This window comes from Littorina saxatilis, linkage group LG7 (assembly GCF_037325665.1).
Source record: "Littorina saxatilis isolate snail1 linkage group LG7, US_GU_Lsax_2.0, whole genome shotgun sequence".
Taxonomy (NCBI): Eukaryota; Metazoa; Mollusca; class Gastropoda; order Littorinimorpha; family Littorinidae; genus Littorina; species Littorina saxatilis.
Genome location: NC_090251.1, coordinates 28,821,509 through 28,848,359, shown reverse-complemented (window position 1 = coordinate 28,848,359; position 26,851 = coordinate 28,821,509). Strand labels below are relative to the sequence as shown.

The 26,851-nt window shown below is 40.8% G+C and overlaps 2 protein-coding genes across 6 annotated transcripts in view; both read right to left on the bottom strand.

The window, feature by feature from the left end:
* Nucleotides 1–8,723, bottom strand: part of LOC138971100 (xanthine dehydrogenase/oxidase-like) — a 32,981-nt gene extending 24,258 nt beyond the window's left edge. The window contains exons 1-8 of the mRNA XM_070343718.1: nt 8,626–8,723; nt 7,546–7,603; nt 7,147–7,243; nt 5,271–5,379; nt 4,771–4,897; nt 3,835–3,896; nt 3,285–3,383; nt 2,847–2,936 (exon numbers count right to left, since the gene is read on the bottom strand). Of these exons, the coding sequence (XP_070199819.1) occupies nt 2,847–2,936; nt 3,285–3,383; nt 3,835–3,896; nt 4,771–4,897; nt 5,271–5,379; nt 7,147–7,243; nt 7,546–7,603; nt 8,626–8,670 (687 nt within the window). The 5' untranslated portion in view covers nt 8,671–8,723. The remainder of the gene's footprint in view (nt 1–2,846; nt 2,937–3,284; nt 3,384–3,834; nt 3,897–4,770; nt 4,898–5,270; nt 5,380–7,146; nt 7,244–7,545; nt 7,604–8,625) is intronic.
* A 4,083-nt stretch (nt 8,724–12,806) lies between these two features.
* Nucleotides 12,807–26,092, bottom strand: LOC138971098 (uncharacterized). 5 transcript variants are annotated; one of them, XM_070343712.1, is made up of 9 exons: nt 25,937–26,092; nt 23,073–23,213; nt 20,531–20,607; nt 19,417–19,750; nt 17,958–18,098; nt 16,985–17,065; nt 16,505–16,612; nt 15,507–15,587; nt 12,807–13,638 (listed from the first exon to the last, which is right to left on the bottom strand). In XM_070343712.1, the coding sequence occupies exons 1-7, from the start codon at nt 25,992–25,994 to the stop codon at nt 16,593–16,595; spliced, it is 852 nt and encodes a 283-aa protein (XP_070199813.1). In that variant the 5' UTR covers nt 25,995–26,092; the 3' UTR covers nt 12,807–13,638; nt 15,507–15,587; nt 16,505–16,592. The 5 variants fall into 5 exon arrangements, with proteins under 5 accessions (XP_070199813.1, XP_070199814.1, XP_070199812.1 ...); XM_070343713.1 differs by lacking the exon at nt 16,985–17,065; XM_070343711.1 differs by lacking the exons at nt 12,807–13,638; nt 15,507–15,587; nt 16,505–16,612 and having other exon boundaries at nt 16,620–17,065.
* Between the last annotated feature and the right edge of the window lie 759 nt (nt 26,093–26,851).

Here is a 26,851-nt window from a genome sequence, read left to right as displayed (position 1 = left end):
GCTGAAACTCCCACGTACACTCGTGTTGTTTGCACGAGTGGAATTTTACGTGTATGACCGTTTTTACCCCGCCATTAAGGCAGCCATACGCCGCTTTCGGAGGAAGCATGCTGGATATTTTCGTGTTTCTATAACCCACCGAACTCTGACATGGATTACAGGATCTTTTCCGTGCGTACTTGGTCTTGTGCTTGCGTGTACACACGAAGGGGGATAAGCCACTAAGCAGGTCTGCACATAAGTTGACCTGGGAGATCGGAAAAATCTCCACACTTAACCCACCAGGCGGCCGCGACCGGGATTCGAACCCTCGACCTTCGGATTAAGAGGCCGACGTCTTACCACCCCGCCACAGCGCCCGTCGTCTCTAGCACTTAATCAGCATATAATAATTATAAATCAACATGTTATGTTTGAATAAACCAGTAACCGACACAAGTGTGGTTGTAGCCTCCCTTTCCACTTAGCAAAATTTTAGTGAACTTAAAGAAAACAAAACAAGCGGGAAAACCGCACACTTAATAATGAAAGCTATATTTATTTTGCTGACATTATTGACTGCCGTACACATTTAATTAAACAGAATCATAAATTACAAGCACACACAACCAGCGGCAGCCAAAAAACCCACCACAACAAAACTACCAATGTATGGTCTCCATGGGAGGCAACCAGCCTCCTTTAAATCAAAGGGCAATTTACAGCGGTTGTTTCCCTTGTCCTAACAGATTCCTGGTGAAACGTATTATGGCTATTAAGACGTTATGTCATACAACGAACACGTGCTATCAAACGTTTGTGCCGCTCACCGGGATTTTCATCCAGGAATAACACATACATGGTTCGCATCGTGCTCATACTCATATTTCGAACAAAATAAAAATTGAAAGAAATGTTCCTTCAGTCTTTCATTATTAGTGTATTTCGTGTTCGCATGTTAGTGTTAGCATCGTGCTCATACTCATATTTCGAGAAAAAAAATCAAAATTGAGAGAATTGTTCCTTCTTTCATTATTAGTGTATTTCGTGTTCGCATGTTAGTGTTCGCATCATGCTCATACTCATATTTCGAGAAAAAAAAAATCAAAATTGAGGGAAATGTTCCTTCCTTCATTGTAAGTGTATTTCGTGTTCGCATGTTAGTGTTCGTATCGTGCTCATACTTATATTTCGCACCAAAAAAAAAAGAATTGTTCCTTCTTTCATTATTAGTGTATTTCGTGTTCGGATGTTAGTGTTCGCATCGTGCTCATACTCATATTTCGCAAAAAAACACAAAAAAAAGAATGAAAGAAATGTTTCTTCTTTCATTGTTAGTGTACTTTCAATACCCATTCTCTTGTACCCCTCTCCCACTTACTGGCTTACACAGTGAAATCACTTGAGCTTTCTGAAATCAGTACACACAAAAAACCACCCAGGCTCATAGAAAGGAATAAAGAAAAAGAAAAAAAAACCTAAATTTGTTCAGGTCTTAACCCCTTGATCGCCATCATTAAAAAAATCAATGCTCGTACAAGGGAAACAACCGCAGTATGTTGCTGTTGCGACCCATCTCGTCATCGGCGCTTTTCCGGAAATGACCTGCGCTTTGTTGGAATTCCAACAATGACCGCCATTGTAGGAATTCCAACTTTGCGCTACGCGAGTCTAGAAGAGTACCGCGCGCATAGTGAGAATTCTGCTCTTTCTTAGAATGCGATGTAAAATTATACAAATCATGATGGCCTATGATGATCCTTGTGTTTTAAAGTGATCAATGCTTAGTCTTGAAAAAGCAGATGCATTGTTTAAACGCACCAAACCAACCGAATTACAAAAAGCAAAAACACTTTTCATAACTTCGGACGACCCATCCCACTCGACCAAAACGCACCAATTTTACAAAATTGTTAACGTTTCAGATCTTACATTTTACAACAACAAAAACACAGTCTTAACTGATTATAAACTAAACTCACACAGTCTCTCTGGGCTGCAAAGACAGGATTACGTCCCTTTACTGAGTAGGCTCTTGTCACTGCATGGTAATCTAGGCTCTTGAAACGTAATGTGCAACTGAGTCTGTGCGCTATATTGATGTGATTGATTGTTGCAAAATGTTGATTCAAATTAAAGATGATTTCAGCCTGTTGTAACAAACTAACACTCTACTCTGAGAAAAAAAATCATTGTGTTCAAAATAGATCGAGACAGCAGCAACTAGCTAGCTGCAGTGCGCTGAGTGTCACTGGGAGAATTGTTACACAGTGTACCCCCACCCCCCACCCCCAATTCAAGACTTCCCCCGTATAAGACCTTGCTTTTTCATATATACCTTATTCATGACCTGTGAAAAGTGTATACTTTTTTTGTGCCAGTCGAAGGGTTGCCATTTTAAGAACGAGGCAGCTCGTTTCCGGAAATGCGGCGCTTTGTTGGAAATCAAATGAGGTTTCGGGAAATCCCGATTATTCCAACTCTGCCCCGGATTCTTACTGTGCGCCCGACACCGCCATGTTGCAAGATGATTTCCTCCCCTGAAACCCATTTTCTTAGTTTTGGTCTAATTGTTTTACTTTATGTGCCAGTTATGTATAATATTAATTAATTTTATATTTCAAACTAAATTCTTCCGTCAGTCAAGGGAAGGGAGTCTAAAAAAAATCCGGCAAGTTAAAAGACAAGACGACCGGAAACCCAGAGAAAGCTAGGTTTTAATAACGGGAAATCATGGCGGAAAAATATAATATATTTTTACAAAATAAATCAAAAATAGCGTACGGTCTTACTATATGGGGTTCCATTGTTTTTCATGAGAATATAGCATATTGTAGTATTTATGCAGTGTTTCTAAGTTCATTTACCTCCGCGTAACCGTTGATGGTATTATCTATGTTGTTGCCTTCGTTTGTGGGTTCTTTCGTGCAGCAGTTCTCTCCCTTGCAGCATCCACCCTGCAAGTAGAACGCATACAAATTAGCTCATTCCTGATTTCATAAGTGTTTTATTTTTTCATTTTTAACAGTTTTTGTGTGTGTCCGTTTCTAGTCGTTAACAGCAAAAAATCTGTAACCAAATGACGCAGAGCACTGTTTTAAGATCTAAGCAATAAATGGATGTTTAAGCGCAATAGATGCGGAAACAACAACAACAACAACAACAACAACAACAACAACAACAACAACAACAACAACAACAACAACAAGTCTTGTTGCACATGTACGCCAAATGCATTTAGAGCTCTAACGTCCCTTTTTTAACGCCGAAAGACAAAAAAAGTTGATTAATAACGAACAGATTACCGCAACGTTTTCGTTGGTAGTAGTCACACAGCAGTCGTTGTTGGTGGTGGTAGTAGTTGTTTCGTTCATACAACAGCTGTCGCCCATGCCGCACCCACCCTGCATGCAAAACACAAAATAACTGCAAAACTGCAAACCCCTTCCCTACTTCTCTCTCCTTCTCTATCTATATCTCTTTCTGTCTGTGTCTGTCTGTGTCCCCCCCCCCCCTCTCTCTCTCTTACCCTCTCCCCCTCTCTCTCTCTCTACCTCTCTCTCTCTGTTTTTCCCTTCCCCTCTCTCCCTCTCTACCCCCCCTCTCTCTCTTTATCTTTCCTCTCTTCTACCACCGTCTCCCTTTGTTAAAGGATGCACTGGCTGTGACCAGTAAGCATGACAAAATAAAAATTATTGCAATCGGACAGACTTTCAGAAACCAAAAAATGACTCACAAGACTAGCGCTAAGGACTTTACGCCGGGTTTGTTTATTCATTAATTGTTTTTTATGTACAATGCAAATCAAACGCCTACCACTTCACGAATCACTGAATGAACCAAACAGGAACTGACCCGTGTGAACGGTCTGAAACCATCAATGATGGACCGGTACCCCGTGCATCGACAGAGATTTCCTGCAAAAGCATAGTTCAGAAATCGATAACTGCATCTCTTTTTACCAGTATAAAATAAGTACATAAAATGCAATACAAGCATGTGTTACGTTGAAAATATACTTTAACATCAAATTTTAATTGTAAATGTAGTCAAATCAAACTTAAATTTCCTTGAAGGAGAAAGGAAGAAGTCTTAAATTGGGGGGTCATATAAGAGGGCCTCCACTGTCGACTTCTTCTTCTTCTTCTTCTTCTTCTTCTGCGTTCGTGGGCTGAAACTCCCACGTACACTCGTGTTTTTTGCACGAGTGGAATTTTACGTGTATGACCGTTTTTTACCCCACCATTTAGGCAGCCATACGCCGTTTTCGGAGGAAGCATGCTGGGTATTTTCGTGTTTCTATAACCCACCGAACTCTGACATGGATTACAGGATCTTTTTCGTGCGCACTTGGTCTTGTGCTTGCGTGTACACACGGGGGTGTTCGGACACCGAGGAGAGTCTGCACACAAAGTTGACTCTGAGAAATAAATCTCTCGCCGAACGTGGGGACGAACTCACGCTGACAGCGGCCAACTGGATACAAATCCAGCGCGCTACCGACTGAGCTACATCCCCGCCCCCACTGTCGACTGATTTCAGTGGCAAAGTACTATATGTACCAAATGGCGGTATCCATCTCCCACCTCCGTGTCACCAAGGTGGCACGTGAAAGACCTCAGTCATTATGCCATAAGTGCAGGTGGCTGCATGATTACACCCAAACACACACACACACACCTGGGTAGCGCGACTCTTGTTACTGCTAGCTTTCCACTTGGAGAAAGCGACCAAAAAATCTCAGCACTGGGAGGAAATGAAAAAATGAAAATGTTTGAACATGGGTGTTACCGTCAAAAGCAGTTTCCAGCTGATGTGTTGTGGGCACTGGGTGGTTTCTGAGCAGCGTGTACATGGACATGACGAAGCCAGGCGTGCAGAAACCACACTGCGTCCCATGGGCATCGGCCAGGTTTTTCTGAAGATCAAGACCGTCTATAATTACTACCGTCGAACCTGGTCTGGTGACCACCTCTTGATAACGACCGCTTGCCCACAACGACCATCCCGAACGATCCCTAGCGAGTTCATAATTATCATGTATGTATGAATTACTTTTGCATAGCGACCACATGTCTATAACGAGCGGCGGTTAAACAAGACATATACTTAGTTTTAACGATTTTCTTCATCTTTAACAAAACAATCGCTCCAAGTGCAATCCAATAGTCAAGACTGAGTCAAAGAATAATTGACAAAAATTTAAATCAATTTGATTGAAAAGTAACGGCGTGACAGTGCCGCCTCAACTTCTATTCAAAAAAGAGCCGGAAATGACGTCAAGCACTCACCTGCACAGGGTGCAGACGCGTAGAGAGACTCCCAACCCCCTCCACAGTGGTGATCGCCACACCGTGCAGTGAACACAGGGGAGTCAAACATGCGGTCACGCTCTGTTGGCTTGTGTCATGCAGCAAGGCAAACAATCTTAATTAATTAATTAATTAATTGATTGATTGATTTATTTGTGCTTTGTTTTTGAGGGCATGGAGACACCCTGGCATCACCCCCAGACGTTGAATCATAGCGCGCGCTCAAGAGTAAGTAAAGAACCTCAGGCGGAAAAGAAATCCCAAATATAATGGTAAACACATATCTTCGTTGTGTCCTTTTATTCACAAGCACGATACCTGTGCACTATCATGGTTCCACGTCTTCATTGGGCGGGCGCAGTAATATACTTTTGCTGTTGGAATACTTTGCTTGTGGTGAAACAGCACCAGTCTTTTGTATTTAACGATTTTTTATTTTAACGTTTTTTCTTTATTCTTTTTTGTTTGTTTTATTGTTAAATAGACCCAAGAAATTTCACAAACCTGTCGGATGATGTTGATTAATTGATTGAGAAGTAAAAGGTTTGGTAAGCAGATTAATAGATTTATCAATTTTTGTTTATTCTGAGGTCCGGAAACAGGATGTTTTAGACTCGATTGCAGTTTCTGAACCTCACAGACACCAAAAGATAGCACACAATTGGATGATGACCGCTTTCTGGTGTGGTGGATTACAGTTTATGAACCCCCGATGTACCCATGCACTCAAAGATACTTTGGACCTACGACAGTTTTCTGGTGTGGTGGATTACAGTTTATGAACCCCCGATGTACCCATGCACACAAAGATACTTTGGACCTACGACAGTTTTCTGGCGTGGTGGATTACAGTTTATGAACCCCCGATGTACCCATGCACACAAAGATACTTTGGACCTACGACAGTTTTCTGGCGTGGTGGATTACAGTTTATGAACCCCCGATGTACCCATGCACACAAAGATACTTTGGACCTACGACAGTTTTCTGGTGTGGTGGATTACAGTTTATGAACCCCCGATGTACCCATGCACTCAAAGATACTTTGGACCTACGACAATTCAGTTTCTAGTTTGGTCGATTACAGTTTATGAACCCCCAATGTACCCATGCAACCCAAAACTAGCACGCAATTGGAACGATGTCCGTTTACTAATGTGGACGATTACCATTTTTGAACCCCCCCCCCCCCCCCCCCCCCCCACCCCCATGAACACATGCATCCAGAGATAATGTTGAAACTATGACCGTTTTCTGGTGTAGTCGAATACAATTTTTGAACCTCCCCTGAACACATGCACCTAAAGATAATTTTGGAACTATGACCTTCTTCTGAATTGGCCCGTCGAATACATTTTTGAGCCCCACATGAACCCAAACATTCACCCTTGGAATCATTACCCATGTTTGTGTCTGGTCGATTACAGTTTACGAACCTGACATGCACACACTGCATGCACCCATGCACACAAAGATAACGGCGCACCATTGGAACTATTAACGTTTTCTTTATCTGTCTCTCCTTTAACTCACCAGTGTCACTGTGAACTTGCAACATAAGCGATAACGGCGGAGAGTGTTTATGATAATAATAATAATACGAGAATTTATAACGCGCACATATCTCACCACAAGGCGCACTCATACACAATCTTTCGCATTAACAACTCAAGCATACATGTTTGCTGTGGTTTCCTTTTGTACATTTGTACAATTCTTCAAATATTTTATGATTTTGTAGCGTCAGGCAGCTTAATCGTGTTATAAACCATCACTGTAATTTCTCATTATTTAAATAATACAATAATTCGCCTGGCTTTGCTTTGCGTTGCTTTGATTTGGTATGAAAGGATACTGAATACGGTCTTGTGTAGGGCTGTAACGGGACACCATGACAGTACACGCGCCACAGCCTCCCTCGCCACACCCCAGTTTGGTTCCTGTCAGTTGCACTGGTTTCCTGATTTAAGGCTGAATTTACTTTACGGACTTCATGAGAATTCAAAGAATAGACATATGCATACACACTCAAAGCTGGTAATACAAACACAAGCTCACACATCTGTACACATGTACCTTTAGTCCTACACAAGCTCACACGCACGCACGCACGCACGCATGCACTCTAGGATGCACGGGCTCACGCACGAACGCACGCGTACAGCCACGCGCACACGCAAACACACACACGCACACACACACACACACACACACACACGCACACACACACACACACACACACAGTGAAGGATACAGTTTTGACGCAGATACTGTAGCAAGGTCATCTCAGGGTCAGGATTGGAAATCTCCATCTGATGACGTGAGAATGTCGTAATGGTACTGAAGACGGTTGTAAGAGGACAGTGACAATATACGTCACACCTATGTAATTTAATAGAAGAACACTCGTTCCTTAAATCTACCCAACCTATGTTGACCAAGGTTTTTTTTAGCCGAGACCAGCTGTGCTGCAGCAGGTAACTCAGAAATGTAGTAACTGTGTAGAAATTGTGTATCAACACGATGGAATGCAGGTGTTAGATCGACGTTACAGGAAGCGACTGAAGTGACTGTGTGTACGGATATATTCGCACCAGGTCAGATAGAGCCATCTGAGTGGGTACGCCGGATATATCCGTACCTGGGAGACAATGAGTTAGGTCACTTTTGTGTTTTTGGACATTCATAAAACAAAATCTGACAGCCGATTCGGGTGTGTACTGCAGAAGCAAACGAAAAACAAACGGGAAAACATTTTTCAGGACCTATTATTAAAGGCATAATACGCACGAAAAAAGACTCTCAGATCGCTTCCAAAGTTATACCATACAATTCTGCGTTGCAAATAATGCTATCGCGCAAAAGAACTGCCTTCACTTTGGAAAAGCATGTGTTTTGAAAATTTCATTCGAAGTCGTAACATCGGAAAAGAAAGAGCATTCTTTGTGAGGGTTGGGTTGAGTCACTTCCCTTGTTTGTGTACGTGATGTTGTTAGTAGGCCGTCGCGTCATAGACGATGTTTCCAACATCGGAGATAAGCAGCGCCCCGAAGTGCATTCACTAACTTTAATCAATAAATTACCATACTTGTATTGCGTTTTCGAGAAAATCGTGCAAATTGTCTTGTGCGTCTAAATTAATGTACAGTGGATGCCCCAGATTCTTGAAATTCGCCTGAAACTTCCCCCAAACGGCAAGACCAACAGTATCCTGTTAAGCGAAAAACAGGTAGTGGATGACCGCAGGTAAACACGTTTAAGCAGAAATGATTATACAGTAAGAAAATAACAATGTGCATCACCCTTTTCAAACCTTTTGTTTTTAAAGTCTTACCTTCCTCCCGTTGACGAAGAAGACAATTAAGCGACCTTCAGCCATGCTGTCTGATCTGTGTTGTTTCTCACCTCCCCGTGTACAACAAGCCTTCCCCTTTGCACTGTGTCAGAGAACAGGCGCAAATTAGCACACACACACACACACACACACACACACACACACACACACACATACTTGTTTTCCCCTCGTTATTGTGACCATTGGCCGGCCCCATCGTTGTTTTGACAGTGCCTGCTGAAGTGACCGTTTGACCAATAGATAAGAAATTCCACATCAAGCTTATTTAAATTGGCCAAAAGTGAATGTGCATAATTACACTCACATACACTCAATATTTCAATAAACTGAAACACCGCCTGCATTGTGTTGACAAAGATGATACACACGATACACACTTGTGTGTGAACGTTGTTTTGACCGGGGTATACATGTTTTCCCCTCGTTATTGTGACCATTGGCCGGTCCCATCGTTGTTTTGACAGTGCCTGCTGAAGTGACCGTTTGACCAATAGATAAGAAATTCCACATCAAGCTTATTTAAATTGGCCAAAAGTGAATGTGCATAATTACACTCACATACACTCAGTATTTCAATAAACTGAAACACCGCCTGCATTGTGTTGACAAAGATGATACACACGATACACACTCGTGTGTGAACGTTGTTTTGACCGGGGTATACATGTTTTCCCCTCGTTATTGTGACTATTGGCCAGTTCCATCGTTGTTTTGACAGTGCCTGCTGAAGTGACCGTTTGACCAATAGATAAGAAATTCCACATCAAGCTTATTTAAATTGGCCAAAAGTGAATGTGCATAATTACACTCACATGCACTCAATATTTCAATAAACTGAAACACCGCCTGCATTGTGTTGACAAAGATGATACACACTCGTGTGTGAACGTTGTTTTGACCGGGGTATACATGTTTTCCCCTCGTTATTGTGACTATTGGCCAGTTCCATCGTTGTTTTGACAGTGCCGGTTGAAATGACCGTTTGACCAATAGATAACAAAATTCCACATCAAGCTCATTTAAATTGGCCAAAAGTGAATGTGCATAATTACACTCACATACACTCAGTATTTCAATAAACTGAAACACCGCCTGCATTGTGTTGACAAAGATGATACACACGATACACACTCGTGTGTGAACGTTGTTTTGACCTGGGTATGCATTGTATTGACTTTCCGTGGTAGTGTGATATTGTATATATATGATATAAGGTAGTGTGCCTTTACATTTTAACTTGCTCCTTTCAAAACCTTCTATTGGCACTTAGACCAAAGAATCACAAAGCCTTTTTTTATGTGTACGAAACAGCTAAACAAAACGTGTAGCTTACTTTGCAGTGCATAATCATGAAGCTTTTTAAAATGAAGTTTAATTATCATATTTGAAGGTGGTGGATACTATAAGTGTTATCAGGGACCTATATTAGAATCAGTCTGTCAGTTACGTTTTTTTTTTTCCTTCTTGTAATGAAAGGTATTTTTATGATGGCGCTCAGTTCCCTTGCGTTTGTTCATCGACATTTTAAGATACCTTCACATTTGAAATTGCATTTTATTTTATTTACTTTGACTTCCATTCATTTAATGATGGGCTTGTTTAGCATAATTGCTTTTGTATACACATGCATTTTACAGTCTGTGTGTTCAGTTGTAGAAACAATTTCTCTTCTTGAGACAATAATAGCTTTTTGTTAACTTTCGGAGTAAGGATTTGAATGATTTTCCCTGTGGCGATTATGTCCATGCAATCTGCAATCCTGTGATCACACATCCACATACAAACACAATCAGTCAAATCATAACAATAAGCATGTTTTGCAAAATAACGTTTGGTAGTTTTTATTCCTTTTCAATGGCATGCAACAAAACGGTGACATTTGCTTTTTGCAGACATTTAAAAAGCAGTGAATTTATACTGTTATAGCTTACAACCAGGCTATAACAGTGATTGAATGTTGCCCCAGTTGACAAAGGAACAGGAAATAGAATGCATGTACAACTTCTCGTCTCAAACTAAAATAAAGAAGAAAAACAAATCTGAATATCTTGTTAAAGAGAACAGAGAAAAAAAGTGTATTTTGTACCTTCAAAACCTCTTAAACAGCGCTTACATTAGATTTAAGAATTCAGTGAACTTAACGTATAACAACGATTGAATAACTCTGCCCAACATGACAAAGAAAAAAAGACAGATTTATTTCTCTCAAACAAAACCTTCAAACCTGTTGAAAAATAGGCTATTGCCTCCACCATCATTGTTCTGACCGCGCATAATAAACTGAACTTTTGACCAATGTCCAACAAAATTCAAATTAAGCTAAATCAAACACACTCTAAATAAATAATTAAATATGAAACTGCTCATGATTAAAAATAATGAAAACACATAATGCACACCCGGTGTATAACATTGTTCTGAAAGGAACAATACACGGCTTTGACTTTCTTTAAACTTATAAGTGGGCCTAATGCGTTCATGATAATAATGCAATATAACACAGTAAGGTAGTCTCGAGTCATATGATTACATATTTGTAACATGGAAAATAAACCAATGTTAAAATACTGTGAGGCATGAGAATTGGCATATAGATATATATATATTTCTGATGTTTTATATATATATATATATATACAGATTATTTAAAACACTCCACTGAATAGTCCACACAATCAAAACAACTAGCAGCATCTTTAGTAAGGTCTATGCTTTTTCAATTGCAACAAATGAAAAATATACTTTTGTTTCTAACAGAAAGTAAGAAAACTGCCAATTTATCCTTTGTATTATAGCTTCCAACAAACGTATAGCGACGATTGAATAATTTTGCCCCAGGTGACAAAGAAACATACAATAAAACTATTTTCCAACTTCTTGTCTCTCAAACAAAATTGAAAAAGCAAATCTTCAAACATCCTGTTAAAATAGGCCATTTGCCTCCACCATCGTTGTTTTGACAGCACATGCTGAAGTGACCTTTTGACCGATGCCCATGAAATACCAAATTAAGCTGATCTAAAGAGCCAAAAGTAAATGTACCATAAATACACTTTATATACACTCAAAATCTTTCTTTATTCTTTATTTCTTTATTTGGTGTTTAACGTCGTTTTCAACCACGCAGGTTATATCGCGACGGGGAAAGGGGGGGAGAAGGGATAGAGCACTTAAAATCGAAATCAATCATTACATGTGAAACACCACTATCATTGTGTTGACATTGAAATGTCACACACGATGACCCAGTGTTTATTATACGTTATGATTGTTTTGACTTTCCTACTAGCGGACCGTATGGTAGTTTGTGGTCACGATAATAAATAATAATGATCACACGATGACCCAGTGTTTATGATACGTTATGATTGTTTTGACTTTCCTACTAGCGGACCTTATGGTAGTTTGTGGTCACGATAATAAATAATAATGATAATAAAGTTAAAACGGCTATGCCTACGATGCCTTCGGGCCTTGTTTTTGGCCGATTTGAGCGAAATTGCTGTTATATATTGCTCAGCCAACCTTAATTAGAGCAACCCTTACCCTTGTTATCCCAAAGAAGTACTGTACGCCCCCTGCGGGTTAGGGGGAAGAATTTACCCGATGCTCCCCAGCATGTCGTAAGAGGCGACTAACGGATTCTGTTTCTCTCTCAATAAAATGTCACACACGATGACAAAGTGCATATGACACTTTGATTGTTTTGACTTTCCTAATAGCGGACCTTATCTTTACTTTATTTGGTGTTTAACGTCGTTTTCAACCGTTCAACGTTATATCGCGACGGGGAAAGGGGGGGGGGGGATGATGGGATAGAGCCACTTGTTAATTGTTTCTTGTTCACAAAAGCACTACCAGAGCTGGACTCCAAGTTTAACATTGGCGAACGACAAGAAGAAGAAGACAAAAGCACTAATAAAAAAATTGCTCCAGGGGCTAGCAACGTAGTACAATATATGACCTTACTGGGAGAATGCAAGTTTCTAGTACAAAGGACTTAACATTTCTTACATACTGCTTGACTAAAATCTTTACAAACATTGACTATATTCTATACAAGAAACACTTAACAAGGGTAAAAGGAGAAACAGAATCCGTTAGTTGCCTCTTACGACATGCTGGGGAGCATCGGGTAAATTCTTCCCCCTAACCCGCAGGGGGGGGGGGGGGGGGGGGGTAGCGGACCTTATGGTAGTCTGTGTTCATGATAATAAATAATGATAATACAGTTAAACAAGGGCAAAGCCACAAAGAATATGACTCACTTGCTTATATTTTGTTTTGTTTTGCTGATGTAATCACATGCATTTTATAAGTGTTCATAGGTTTCATAACCAAGACAAGTTTTTATCATGAAAGCTTCCATTATTTGAAAAGTTTTGAGTGTTCAATAGGTGGTCAGTTGTCAATACATATATAGCCTCGTTTTTGCTATGCAAATGAATTAAAAATAGCCAACTGCCTCCACCATCATTGTTTTGACCGCATATTAAACTGACCTTTGGATCAGTGCTAAGAAAGGTCACATCTAGCTTATTCAAAATGCCAAAAATGATTTGCATAAACACATACTAAATAAATCATTTAACATAAAACACAACCACCAGTGTGCTCATAGTCAAAATTAATAAAAACAAATAAAGATAAATGTGTAAATCATTGTCCAGTACAGCTCAAGACACAAACCTGCACTAGATATATATCCACTTAGTGGTAGTGATCAGCAACAACATTGGAAAGATGATCAGTAGCTGAAAAGCTGAACATTATTTAGTTTCGCTGATTTCTTTGCAAAGCAGTAATCCTGTTTCGTACATGTATAGTTCTTGACGTGTAGCCAGGTACGATTTTTCAGAGCCTCTTCAGCCTGAAGGCACTTCTGGATATCCTCTTTTCTTGGCAGCACTTGCGTGGCGATATATTTTAACAAATGAGCCTCCACTGCCTTCACCTCCTCCTCCAACCACAGTCGACGTGGCTGGCTTGAACCTTTGTGGACACAGATATCACAAGACCTATTACCGGAGATACAAAGGTTAAATATGTTATCGGATTAAAACTTTATAAGGAACAATCATGCCAACTCAATATGAGCGCCGGGTAGTCTGGTGGTCTAGGCCGACAACTCGTGATCTCAGTGTCTCTATTTCGAATCTTGATTGGGCATGGACATTTATTTTCCCGAGTCAACATTTGTTCTGATTCTTCTTCGTGGCACTAAAGCTAGTACACTAAAACTGTCACATTTTCACTGTCAATCTTAGTGCTGCTTACATTTTGGTTGTTCAATGTAAGTTAGATATAGTACCTCCTCTTTTTTCCAATTCCTGGGACTCCCGTCCCCGCCTCTAATACACGGAAGTGTATGTGGGCGTAATCCATCAATTACAAAAGATTTCAAATCTAAATTAAAACCGGAATTACAGACCCTGTACACATTCATTTTCAAAGCATGGGACAGAAGCCACGAATGGGCATGAGAAGTGGCAGGTCAGTTAGCCATTGCACTTGTTAACTGATCCACTTATTTATTCATTTTTAAATAATTATACAATTTACTGCTTAGTTTTGAATCAAGAAAACTGAGCGACAGCAGAAGGCCATTTTGATATGTTAAAGCACGTACGGATTTGAACTGCTCTTTGACAAAATGCCGCTCCTAGTTAGATTAACAGTTAACTCGTTATGAACACAGACCTGTTTACATCCTGCATTAAAACCAGTCATAAAAACACTCTCCAGAAGCTACCTTTTTTTTTTGTGGACCGGCTCGTTCATTTTATTTAAAGATTTTCTTTAAAGTTTTTCAATTCAAAGAACTGTGATCTTTGCTATATTGGAGAAAGATTAATGGAGATCACTTTTAGACTCAAAAAGACTTTCAAATTCCGGCAACAGCACAAGTCACTGACCGTAGCAAGAGATAATGTCGAAGCACAGACATACTGGTCAAATAAACTCGATGCGAAGCAGGCTCATGTTTTGCCAAACACAATTTGTTTGTTTCCATGTTCATTTGTGTACTGCATTTTGTAAATAAACTAATGCTGCGTCTAACCTCGGGACACGTTCGCTTGGTTCGCGGACGAACGACTGCAGTGACTCATGACTGACTAGCTTTGTTGTTGCACTGATCTCAATTCGATCACCAAAATGCAAGTGATTCGCTCTTCTTAGACTTCGCCAGACACTGCCACTTGACTTGATAGTTTTGCCGATATTCCTGTACAACTTGAGCTTTTTTGGTTGGCATTTTGTCCCCAGAGAGATCGGCCTTACGCTTACGACCCATGTCGATCGGACCGAATGCACAAAAACCACGCGTTGACCGACAAATACCTTGTTTTTGCACATGCGCAGACAAGGCTGTTCCGGTCGGCCTTGAGCTAAAAGGGTTTCCGGGAAATCAAAATCCCGGTGACTACTAGTACTACAATTTCGACTTTAAATTTTCACACACGGAAATGGTTCTCGTGACCGGAATTTCCGGTAGATTTCCGTAATACCGGAATTTAGACCCTAAATCCGTAATAATTCCGGGAGGGTAAACAGGTCTGTGAACATACTCTATGTTTCCTTCCAAGTGCTTTAGAGAAGGGTATTACCATACTCAAAAACACAATAACTATACGCTCCTAGTTAGATTAACAGTTAACACGTTATGAACAGGCTCTATTTTTCCTTCCAAGTGCTTCAGAGAAGGATATTACCTTACTCAAAAACACAATAACTATCTAGTTTACTGGTTTCGTTCTACTTTAAAGGAATAACTTTTGTGTGGATTGAGTCAGCTCCTTAAAGCTCAGTTCACAAAGAGAAAGAAGAGGTATAAATACAATGATTATGTTTCCACTCACTGTTGCGCGTTGCCTTTGATTTGAGCTTCTTTGGTTTGGAATGGCTCCACTGTTCAGGTAGGTACTCATTGTCAGTTGAACCTTGGGGAAAAAAAAAGATGATAGATTTTCTCAGCTGGCTTATCTTTATTTCAAATCATTTGATAGATTATGCAAAATAGCAAAAAAAGAACAACAGCTAAAAGACATATGCTTTTAAATATCAATTTCGTTGTCAAATAACTAAACACAAGAGTTTCCACTATGGAATGCGGCCATTCAACAACTAGGTAATGGGCGCTTAGTTAATCGTCCGTACATGACGCCAGCATTTCTTTCTTTCTTTATTTGGTGTTTAACGTCGTTTTCAACCACGAAGGTTATATCGCGACGAGGGAAAGGGGGAGATGAGATAGGGGAAAGGGTGGAGATGGGAGGGAGCCACTTGTTAAGTGTTTCTTGTTCACAAAAGCACTAATCAAAAAATTGCTCCAGGGGCTTGCAACGTAGTACAATATATGACCTTACTGGGAGAATGCAAGTTTCCAGTACAAAGGACTAAACATTTCTTACATACTGCTTGACTAAAATCTTTACAAACATTGACTATATTCTATACAAGAACCACTTAACAAGGGTTAAAGGAGAAACAGAATCCGTTAGTCGCCTCATACGACATGCGGGGTGCAGAGAAATAAGGATGTGGAAAAGAAGACTTTTGGTAAGTGAAATAAAGGTGATGGATCCAGTCAGGTAGAAATAAGACAACAAGAAAAGAATTGGAAAACTGCAGGGAATAGTAGGGAGAGTTTTCTTGGAAGGAAATATAGGTGAAAGGACTGGTAAGGCAGAAATAAGACAAAAGAAGAGAAGAAACAGAACCGTTAGTCGCCTCTTACGACATGCTGGGTAGCATCGGGTAAATTCTTTCTAGTCCCAACCAATATGGGACTCCCCCTAACCCGCGGGGGGGTGACGCCAGCATGTTTCTAAATTAATTTATATGCAATAAAGCTTACTTTCGTTAGATGACGCTGAAGGAGAAGTGATCTGTGTGAATACACTGCATCTTGTGTTCATCATTGCCACACCAACAGGAGAGAATGTCTAGGAGGAAGGGGGCTCGCCTGGGGACATAATAAAATTATAATTAATTATTTATTGTATTAATTATGTTATGTTCAAAATAAATAAACGTGTGTTCGGTGTTATGAGTGTACAGGAATGAACTATTCTTCAAAGGTACAAATACATTTCAGATGTAAGACAATCAAAATGCATCAACGAATGCAGTTCTACCCCTCATCCTTAACCCCCACCCACCCCCCAACATTGACGCCGTAAAAAAACACCTCCGACAAGCGTGTTGGACACAAACAACTCTGTGAGTTAAATTCAAGCTGTTCCCACTCGAACACAGGAACCCCCTGACCTTCATCCATCTCCAGTCGCGCCCCCATGGAAAATTGGTTGACTAAGGAGAAAGATATATACTGAACTGTTTGAGCATGCACTGCTGTCAGCAGCACACCGTTGAAACTTCCTTTGGATTTCTGGTGCTTCCTCATCATCAGCAGAATCTGACAAATACAAAAACATGAATAACCCTTGTGATATTACCTCATTTTTTGTTTGTTTGTTTGCTTAACGCCCAGCCGACCATGAAGGGCCATATCAGGGCGGTGCTGCTTTGACATATAACGTGCGCCACACACAAGACAGAAGTCGCAGCACAGGCTTCATGTCTCACCCAGTCACATTATTCTGACACCGGACCAACCAGTCCTAGCACTAACCCCAAATAATGCCAGACGCCAGGCGGAGCAGCCACTAGATTGCCAATTTTAAAGTCTTAGGTATGACCCGGCCGGGGTTCGAACCCACAACCTCCCGATCAAGGGGCGGACGCCTTACCACTAGGCCAACCGTGCCGGTCATATTACCTCATGCCAGGGTGACAAGTTTACACTAAATAAGTAAATGTATTCACTTTTACATGGAATGGCAGCTACAAATAAGAAATTAAATCTACTATGTTACTTTGTGGGAGTGAGGAGGGGGGGGGGGGGGGGGAGAGAGAAAGAAAAGTCATGTTTGCAACTACAAACTTAAGAGACTTTCAGACACTGAACAGCGACATCGCCATTCAAATATGTCCTGTCCCCACTCCAACACCATGTAGATGGGATGGATTCAGCCCATATTGTCCCTTACTGTCACCTACTGCAGTGTGGAGCGCTGCGGACTTAAATTAAGGGCCCCTCCTGTTTTTGAACACCAGGAGCTATCTAGTTTGCTGTTAGGTAGGCACCGGCTCATCTTTCCTGCTTCCTTACTTTCTTTTACTATCAACATTCTGTTCACAGTTGTTATTTCTGCCAAAGTGACCAATCGCATTTGTTTTTATCCGAAACTGGGAGTGCTTGCAGTACTGTAGTTGATAGCATGCGTACACAGAAGAAGAAGACTTACTGTCAGGTGCAGCTGTAGCAGGACAAGGTTGATGCATAGGCGGAGAGGGCTGGTTATGTGGCGGTGCCAAAGAGTCTTTTGTTGCGAACCTTCCTGATGCAGATCGTTCTGGAATAGGGCTGTGACCCTTTTCAACAAATTCTGTAAATAATAGTTACAATATGATAGAATAGATAAAATCCTAGATCGCAAGTACAAAAGTTTATGTAGTAAGTACCGTAGTATTAATGTTTGCTTTATTGTGTAATGCAAATTAATGTTAGCACAATATATCACATTGTAGTGTGCATTGAAGTATGAACGTTCTCAATTTAGATTTAAAACAAATACACTTAGTGTACACTACATTGGGGTGTGCACGTAAAAGATCCCACGATTGACAAAAGGGTCTTTCCTGGCAAAATTGTATAGGCATAGATAAAAATGTCCACCAAAATACCCGTGTGACTTGGAATAATAGGCCGTGAAAAGTAGGATATGCGCCGAAATGGCTGCGATCTGCTGGCCGATGTGAATGCGTGATGTATTGTGTAAAAAAATTCCATCTCACACGGCATAAATAAATCCCTGCGCCTTGAATAAAAATTGAAAAGAAAAAAAATCCCTGCGCTTAGAACTGTACCCACGGAATACGCGCGATATAAGCCTCATATTGATTGATTGAAATAAAATTGTATTGGTGGTTCAATGTCACTAGCCACAACAAAGGCGATACCAGAGAGAGGGAGACCGGGATTCAAACCTGTGACTATGAGAGTCAGAGGAACTATATGTAGTCCACGCTGTGTACCGAATGAGCCATCCCAGCCCCCCAATTTAGAAGAAGAAGAAGAGGCAGAAGAAGCAGAAGGAGAAGAAGATGAATTTAAGAATACAAAAAAAAGGTTATTACAATACTAGATTTAGAGATAGTCTAGCTGTGTTCATTTTGTGCAAAAAGAGCAAAGGAATTCATGTTTGTTTGTTTATTTGTTGCTTAACGTCCAGCCGACTACGCAGAGCCATATCAGGACGAGGAAGGGGGGGATGAAGGGGGCCACTTGTCAAGCGATTCCTGTTTACAAATGCACTAACCCATTACTTGTGTCCCAGCAGGCTTTAGTAAAACTAAATTAATACCTACTGGAAGATTACCAGTTTCCAGTATGTTAAAATAGGCTTAACCTATCTACTGCTGGACTTACATCAGAACACTAACAGATTAAACTATACATGAATCGCGAGACAAGCGGCAAGAGAAGAGATTTTTGGAAAAAATACAGGTGAATGAGCAAGAAGGCAGAAAAAAGAAAAGAATTCATGAAGAAAAAGAGAGCATGACAGGAAAGAGGAACCAAAAATCTACCTAACAGCAAACTAGAAAGCTCCTGCGGTTCCAAAAACAGGAGGGGCCTTTAATTTCATAACCGCAGTGCCCCACTGCGGGAAAAGGAATTCATGTTCAAAATGTCACACATACCTGCCTCCTCATCCGAGGTGATGGCTTCATCTTCAGCCACTTCCATCTCATCCAGGGTGCAGCGCTGGTGGTCTTGCAGCTTCCCCTTTTCAAGGGCAAGGAGTAATTTGCTGACTTTGGCCAACTGCATCATGTCTGATGGGAGGCGGTAGTACTCGCGGTGTCCCATAAACTGAGCAAGGGCATCCAGCTCGTTGTCCTTCAAACTGACTATCTGGGACAGAGTAGCAACCTGCTTTCGAAGTGAAGTAGATGTGATGAACTGTGGCTCTGCCAACTGCGCTGATGTCACAAACTTTCGAAGCGTGTCAGATCCCCGAATGTGCCCCTCCGACTGAAAGAATGAGCAAGAAAACACAAATTTGTTGGAGCCGCTGACACCAGCATCATCCCTTTTTTGCACAAGCAGTTCCACAGCTGCTTTCACCTGTGCAGTCATGAGAATTGGGACAATTCGGCCACGTTTTCCGATTATCTCAATCCTGGTCAGCTTGTTACATAGGATTTTTTCAAATGTGCTAAGTGATTTGAAGACATCTTTCACACAGTCACAGCACCGTCGGAGGATGCCATTTTGGATGCGTCGTAAGCGAGACTGAGCTTCGACAACATTATTATGCAGTCCGCCGATACCGACAAATAGCCTACCTGGAAGCTTTCGTGGGCACAGAAAATGAGCCAGAGGACTTCGCTGATACTGCCTGGCGCACTTCAGTTCCTGCCATCGTTCAGAATTGCCAAATCGAACAATCAAAAAGAGTACGACTGAGGAAGTAACTGGGACATTCTTCGCTGTTCCTTCCAACTGGCAACTCAACTGAACTTGTTAGCCTTTGTTGGTGATCTGTTTCGACCGTATATTTTTGTTCTTTTTTCATTATAAATGCCTTATTTTGTCTGAGAAAAAGAACCAGTTGCTGAAAAAGAATGCACAACTCTGATGCATGTTTTTCAGAGGCAAAAGAGCATAGACTGCAGATAGCAAACATATTTCATTGCCTTGGTCATCACAGGAAACTCACAAGTAATGCAGGTCAAACATTTAACAAATCAAATCGCAAAAACAAAATATCTTCAGACAGGGCAACAAATAATCTACTCTATAAAAACTCACCATTTGGGAGTCAACTGAGTGATGGCTGCTTATAGAGTCCTCTGTCACAAGCGCCTGTGGTTCGAAGCTGCAGTCAACTGTAGGAAAGACAGACAGAAAGCGCCTGTGGTTGCATGATGCTTGGGACTTAACCTGTTTTTGAGCTTCATATTTCCCCTTTACGTTGGTTTACAGTTAGAACAGTCTAGTTAACTGTTTTCATATTTGTGTATAATAAATTTGATATGGGAGATTTTACTTCATTCGTACTGAAGCTTGCGTAGAGTCCAGCTAGATCAGCTGTAAGTCCTATTTCATAGACTGGACTGGAGAAAGGCATTATGGTTTGTCTATACATGCGACTCAGTTGCAGTCGCCCTCTTGTTCCTGAATCAAGCTGAAGCCAAATACTGGTTGAACGTCCGTATATATATGTATCGTCTATCGTCAGACTACATCGTCTGTCTTCCGTCTATCGTCTGTCTTCCATCTACCGTCTGTCTTCCGTCTATTGTATGTCTTCCGTCTGTCTTCCATCTATTGTCTGTCTTCCGTCTATTGTCTGTCTTCCATCTATTGTCTGTCTTCTGTCTATTGTCTGTCTTCCGTCTATCTTCTATCTATCGTCTGTCTTCCATCTATCGTCTGTCTTCCGTCTATTGTCTGTCTTCCGTCTATTGTCTGTCTTCCATCTATCGTCTGTCTTCCGTCTATCGTCTGTCTTCCGTCTATTGTCTGTCTTCGATCTACCATCTGTCTTCCAACTATTGTCTGTCTTCCATCTATCTTCTGTCTATTGTCTGTCTTCCGTCTATTGTCTGTCTTCCGTCTATCATCAGACTACATCCCAAGAATTCAGCATTTTCTCTAGTGGGTCCTCTATTTTCTCTGTTAACTGTGGGTCAGTCCATTCATCAGATTGGGATCTGCATATATATGAGCGTTGCATAGGCAAAGGCAATATTGCCGATTCATTACAAAGCACTGGAAAGACCGTCTGCTAGACTGCAGCTACTAGTTTTGCAAGGTGTGTTGCAGGAATTGAATTTTTACCAGGGATGTATTTCATAGACGGCAAGAATTTAGTTTTTGTACAAACTATATCGTCTGTCGACCAGTAACAGAAGCAAACCTGACCAGGTATGTGCATGCAAGCACTTAATTCATCCACGGTGATGAAACAGGAAGCATGCTTTATTGTTGTAAATATATATATAGGATATTGAGCAGCTTCCGTTGACATATATGGCCTTATGACCGAAATAGGTCCATGTACATGTGAGACTATCAAATCATAACCCTGAATTCTCCAATGTGTATCAGAATAGCAATTTAACTACATATCTTAGTCATAACTAAACTGTGTTAACTGTAGTGTGATCACCCCTCCAGAAGTATTGCATAACAGTTAGTTAGTCAGGGGTTCCACTGGGTTTTTGCTTTTTGCGTTTGCATACACAACATGACTGAAAAAATGCGTATGAGCCGGGGAAAACGCGTACCATTACAAACTTAATTGGGGGAAAAAACGCGAAGGAGAAGTGTGTTTTTCTCACTACGATTGAGAAGACATGCAGTGTTGGCGTTAACCGGTAATTACCGGTATTTTACCGGTTGAAACGAAAAAATCCCGGAACAAAATTGGCTGCCGTTGATTTTTAGAACTACCGGTCTTTTTTCGCTGGCAAAACTATAAAACCAGTACTCTGAGCTGGATTCTAACTGGTTCCAATGACCAGCCTACCGTTTTTTTCTGGACTGTTTGCTTCATAAAAGTTTGCGTACCGGTTTGAAAAAAGTACTAGCGCCATCACTGGACATGATGATGATAGGTAACTAAAAGAAGTCCCTTCATCAGATTCTGTTCTTTCACTTTCCGACGACAGATCGGTCTGTTTGCGTTTTGCAGTGGCTCTGTACAGGTAATAGGCCTCTAAGCGAGGAACTGAACTATTTGCATGGCGCTAAATGGAAGATATTTCAGCCTGAAAAACAATCACTGTGGGTCAGTCCGATGTAATCAGAGTAGACCCGGACACCCCTGGCCTGTAAACTGAATCGGCAGTGCACCAAACTAATGGCATGTGTGATAAGGCAGACCATTGTTTTGCTGAACACAGCAGGATCAATTATTTATTCTGTGACTCATGACCCCCCCCCCCCCCCCCCCCCCCAAAGAAATGTAATGCAATCTTCCTCTTCGGTAGAGCTGGTCATTCATAAGGCTATCGCCGGTGGCAGTGACCTAAGGAATAAAGATTCAATTCGGTAGAGCACTGGTACTATGGCCTCTGGCGATAAGTACACGAGTGTTAACAGTGATGAACAAGGCGGGTGGGGAGAATCAGAGGTGGGAGTTCAGGTGCTCTCTTCGTGGCTATTTAGTGTTTTGAGTGCAATTGTAATTTTGCGTGACAAAATGCAACATGTCGGTGAAAATGTGTACGGAGGCTGAAAACTGCGTATACTTTTGTGTGTGCAATAAGTGGAACCCCTGAGTTAGTTCCTTACTTTCTGGTTAAATCTTGCCATTCAACAAAATAAAAATGGGATTACATTGTACCTGGATGATTGCTGGTGTCATCTGGCAATGGTATGGCAGGTAGACTCTTAGCCAGTGCAGCCTGCACCATTCTTTGGCCGTATGAGAAATGTGGGAAGTACTCCCTTGTTTTAAATCTCTGGCCTCGGCCTCCTGGTTCCACTAGTGACATAATAGAACATTTTATTAGTAAATTTTCATTTGATTAATAATATCATCCTACATACGTGAGAGAGACACTCGTGAGATAATAATCGTTCAAATCACACGTGTGTATATCATGTAAATGAGGTCATGTCAAGCAAGTCTGGCAGGGACCTGTTTTTCCACTGCTTATGATGCCAAAGTCACCGAGACAAACGTCATTATAGAAGAAAAAAGATTGCGCTCGCTAATTACCTTCGATGAATTTTTAGAACTAACACGTCAAGCCACACTTTCAGAGTGACGTTTCTTTGCTTTGACGTAATAGATTGCACGAGGCTTTAGAAGAGATCGAGGTTCCAAAACAAGCGTCTTCAATTTAGCTGCCTCGACTGCAGGACATTTTCAGTAAAATACACGTAAGTACAGTATGTAGGATAAACAGAATACTACATGGCTTGCTGTTTTGTACCAGATTTACACTCGTTGCTTTTTAAAATAGTGAATAGCTCGCTTTCGCTCGCAGTTCAATATTTAAAAAAACAACTCATGAAAATCTGGTACGACACAGCAAGCCATACATAGTATTCTCTATTTATACTTCCCTAACTCACATAAAAGCATGTGTACATTTTTAATTGAGAAGCATTGTCATTCAGGTGTGTCTGATCCAAAGGAGTTGGACTTGGAGTATGATGAGAATGCATTATGTCTTACCACTGACGAGTCTCTGTCAGATGATGAATTGTATGATGCCGAAGAAGGCAGTGAGTTTTCTGACACTGTGACAGTGACATTGCGTCAAAGATGGTAGTGGTCGAGGGGGACCATGGGTTGAATGTCGAGGAGAGAAAAGAAAAAGAGAGCCTATACATTGTTCAATTAGCGGCTATGCTAATTATTTTGTCTGTAATGAACTTAAGTTGATGAGTTTGGGGGAGATACAAAGTACCCGAGCTACTGTAACCGGACTGCCTGGTCTCTGGGAAGAGACAGGGATAAACCATGCACGGAAAAAGTACATCATAGGTTTGAGGGGAAGCAGTAATGTCGTGGACAGGAGAAGAAAACAGAACAAAAAGAGGATGAAGAGAAAAAAAGAGGAACAAAAACGTGTGCGTGTGTATGGGTAAAGTAAAACACAAACAGTAGTTGGTTTTTTTTCAACAGACGGATTTCGTCCCCAGAACGGAAGAATGGCTCCAATACATGATAAGTCCAAAGTCAGTCCAGCTTCGCCCGGTCAAATAACTCTTCACGTCCTGAACACATTTCCCTATTGCTAAGCCTCAGTACCGTAAGGATTTGATGAAAATGACCAGAAAGTGGGTATCTGTGTGTGTCAGACATGACATTTATGGGTTTTATGTTATAAAACATGTATGTAAAGTATACACGTATAATACATGTATGTATTATCATTATGAGTAGTTAATTAATGAAGAAATCATACTGTCATTTTAATTTGTAACTAGTATGCATTAAATTGACAGAAGAAGACTCATCGTGTAAAAAGCAGAATTAATGATTCGCATGCCTGTTGGACCATGATTATGGGGGAGCCGAGTCTCCACTCACTCACGTGCAACAGGTGAAAAGCATGAACATATTTGACGATGCACAGAGCAGAGAGCGACGTGATCGAGTAACCGGACTTTACGGCCACGCCAGGAAGTCGCCGCGTCGGCTGGGTGATGGTGGAACAAAGAGATGAAACTTTCTTTCTTTATTTGGTGTTTAACGTCGTTTTCAACCACGAAGGTTATATCGCGACGGGGGAGATGAAACTAAACTACATTAAGCTTACAATTTCAATGTCAAGCGATTGTCTGCTTCGAGTCCCAGCACTTGTTCTGCCCCTAATTCGTCGATAATATCCCCAAATTTGTCTTTACTGACTGTATCAGCATCACCAGAGATGGTCCCAAAATCTCCGTGAAAAAAAAATCAATACAAATCCATTGCAAACTACCAAAACGTTCACCAAACGAACGAACCGCGGAGCAGCTATGTGCTTGTTTACAAAGGAAGTGACCTAAATGTGGTTTTCAAGCACAGAGAGCGCTTCCGTCCTGTGAGGTCATTCCTAAGTATAGTAACAAAGTCGTGCGGTACAGGACGTGAAGAGTTTTTAATTAAATAAATCGAATTAAAAAAAAAATATAGTCGCACCGTGACTGACTTATTCGGTCTCCCTAATTCAACAGCTACTAGGCCTAAGGCGAGATTGAAATTTGAACATTGGAGCTAGATCTCAACCCGCCTCAGGCTCCTACACATAAATTCAGCAAACAAGCACAGACTGACACAAACAAAACATAGTTATATAAATACTGATAAAATCAGTGCTATTCGATCGCTTGTACGCACAGCTAATCTCAGAATCTTTCGGAAGTTAAAAAACCAACATGCATCGTGCCTTCTCAGTATAAGAGTATTTAGATCTGTGCACCACTCACCATAATTTGTTTTAATGTATAAGACTCTTGCATAGTAACCTGTACCAACAACTTGATAAGCCATTGATAATTAATGACTGATCAAGTTCTTGTTAATGTCACTGTCACTGGATTGTGAGCTCTAAATTCCAAAAAACGAGGTTAGCCATTTTGGAATGTCAGAGCCATGTGGCAACAGACCTGAAAGATAAAGTTGAAGGCGCGTCACTATTTCAAAAACAACTCAGTCAACTGTCTTTTCGTCTAAAATGGACAACAAAGTACTATAAATATAATACACACCTGTGTCTGTGGTAATGTAGCGGCTGCGGCGTTCACCCCGCGTGTCGGCGTCAGCCATCGTGTCAAATCACGGTTTCACGCGGCAATCCGCTCTCTCTCGCTCTCTCTCTCAATGTTGTCGCCAGGGGAACCCAAAAAACTACAGTTCTTGTTTTGACCGCAAATAGTGGGGCTTGTATGTTGCAAAATCATTCAAATCATGCAACAAACACCAAATTTAGCAAATATGAAGAGTTTTATGTGCTTAACAAAACCTGATACAGAGCCACCGCGAAAAATTAAAAAATAGGTAGTTTTTAAACAATTTTTCAAAATGGCCGCCAGTGTAAACGGTTGGGTATGTTAGGCATCTTTCACTTCATGTGATTAACAGCAAATTTGGTGTAAATGGACATTTGCTTTTGCTTAACAAAACCTGATACAGAGCCACCGTGAAAAAATGAAGAAATCAGTAGTTTTTTAACAATTTTCAAAATGGCCGCCAATAAAAGGGTATTTAGGCATTTTTGATGCTACAAGACATTCTCTTGCAATAGAAACTAACACAAAAACATTTGTAAACAAAACAATACATGTTGTGTTGGTGCAGAGAATTATTGGACGGTGTGGGTGGCAGGGTTGAAGAATTTGTGGATTACCTAAACTGTGCAAAAATAAATATATTGCACCAATTTTCATACCAAAACGAAAACATTCATTCCTGTGCTGTTGTATTCAATGTATGCTATTGAGGGCACTCAACTTGGCTAACTGGAACACTTTTAAGATAAAAGGTGGCCTTTACATGGGTTATTTGACCGCCGCCCAAATAAGGGTACCCCCAAAATAAAACTGATAAAAATGTAATGTATCAACTCAAAAGTCGACTAAAATTCATAATCGCTGTATTTCGAAAACGTTGTTTGTTCTCATGTG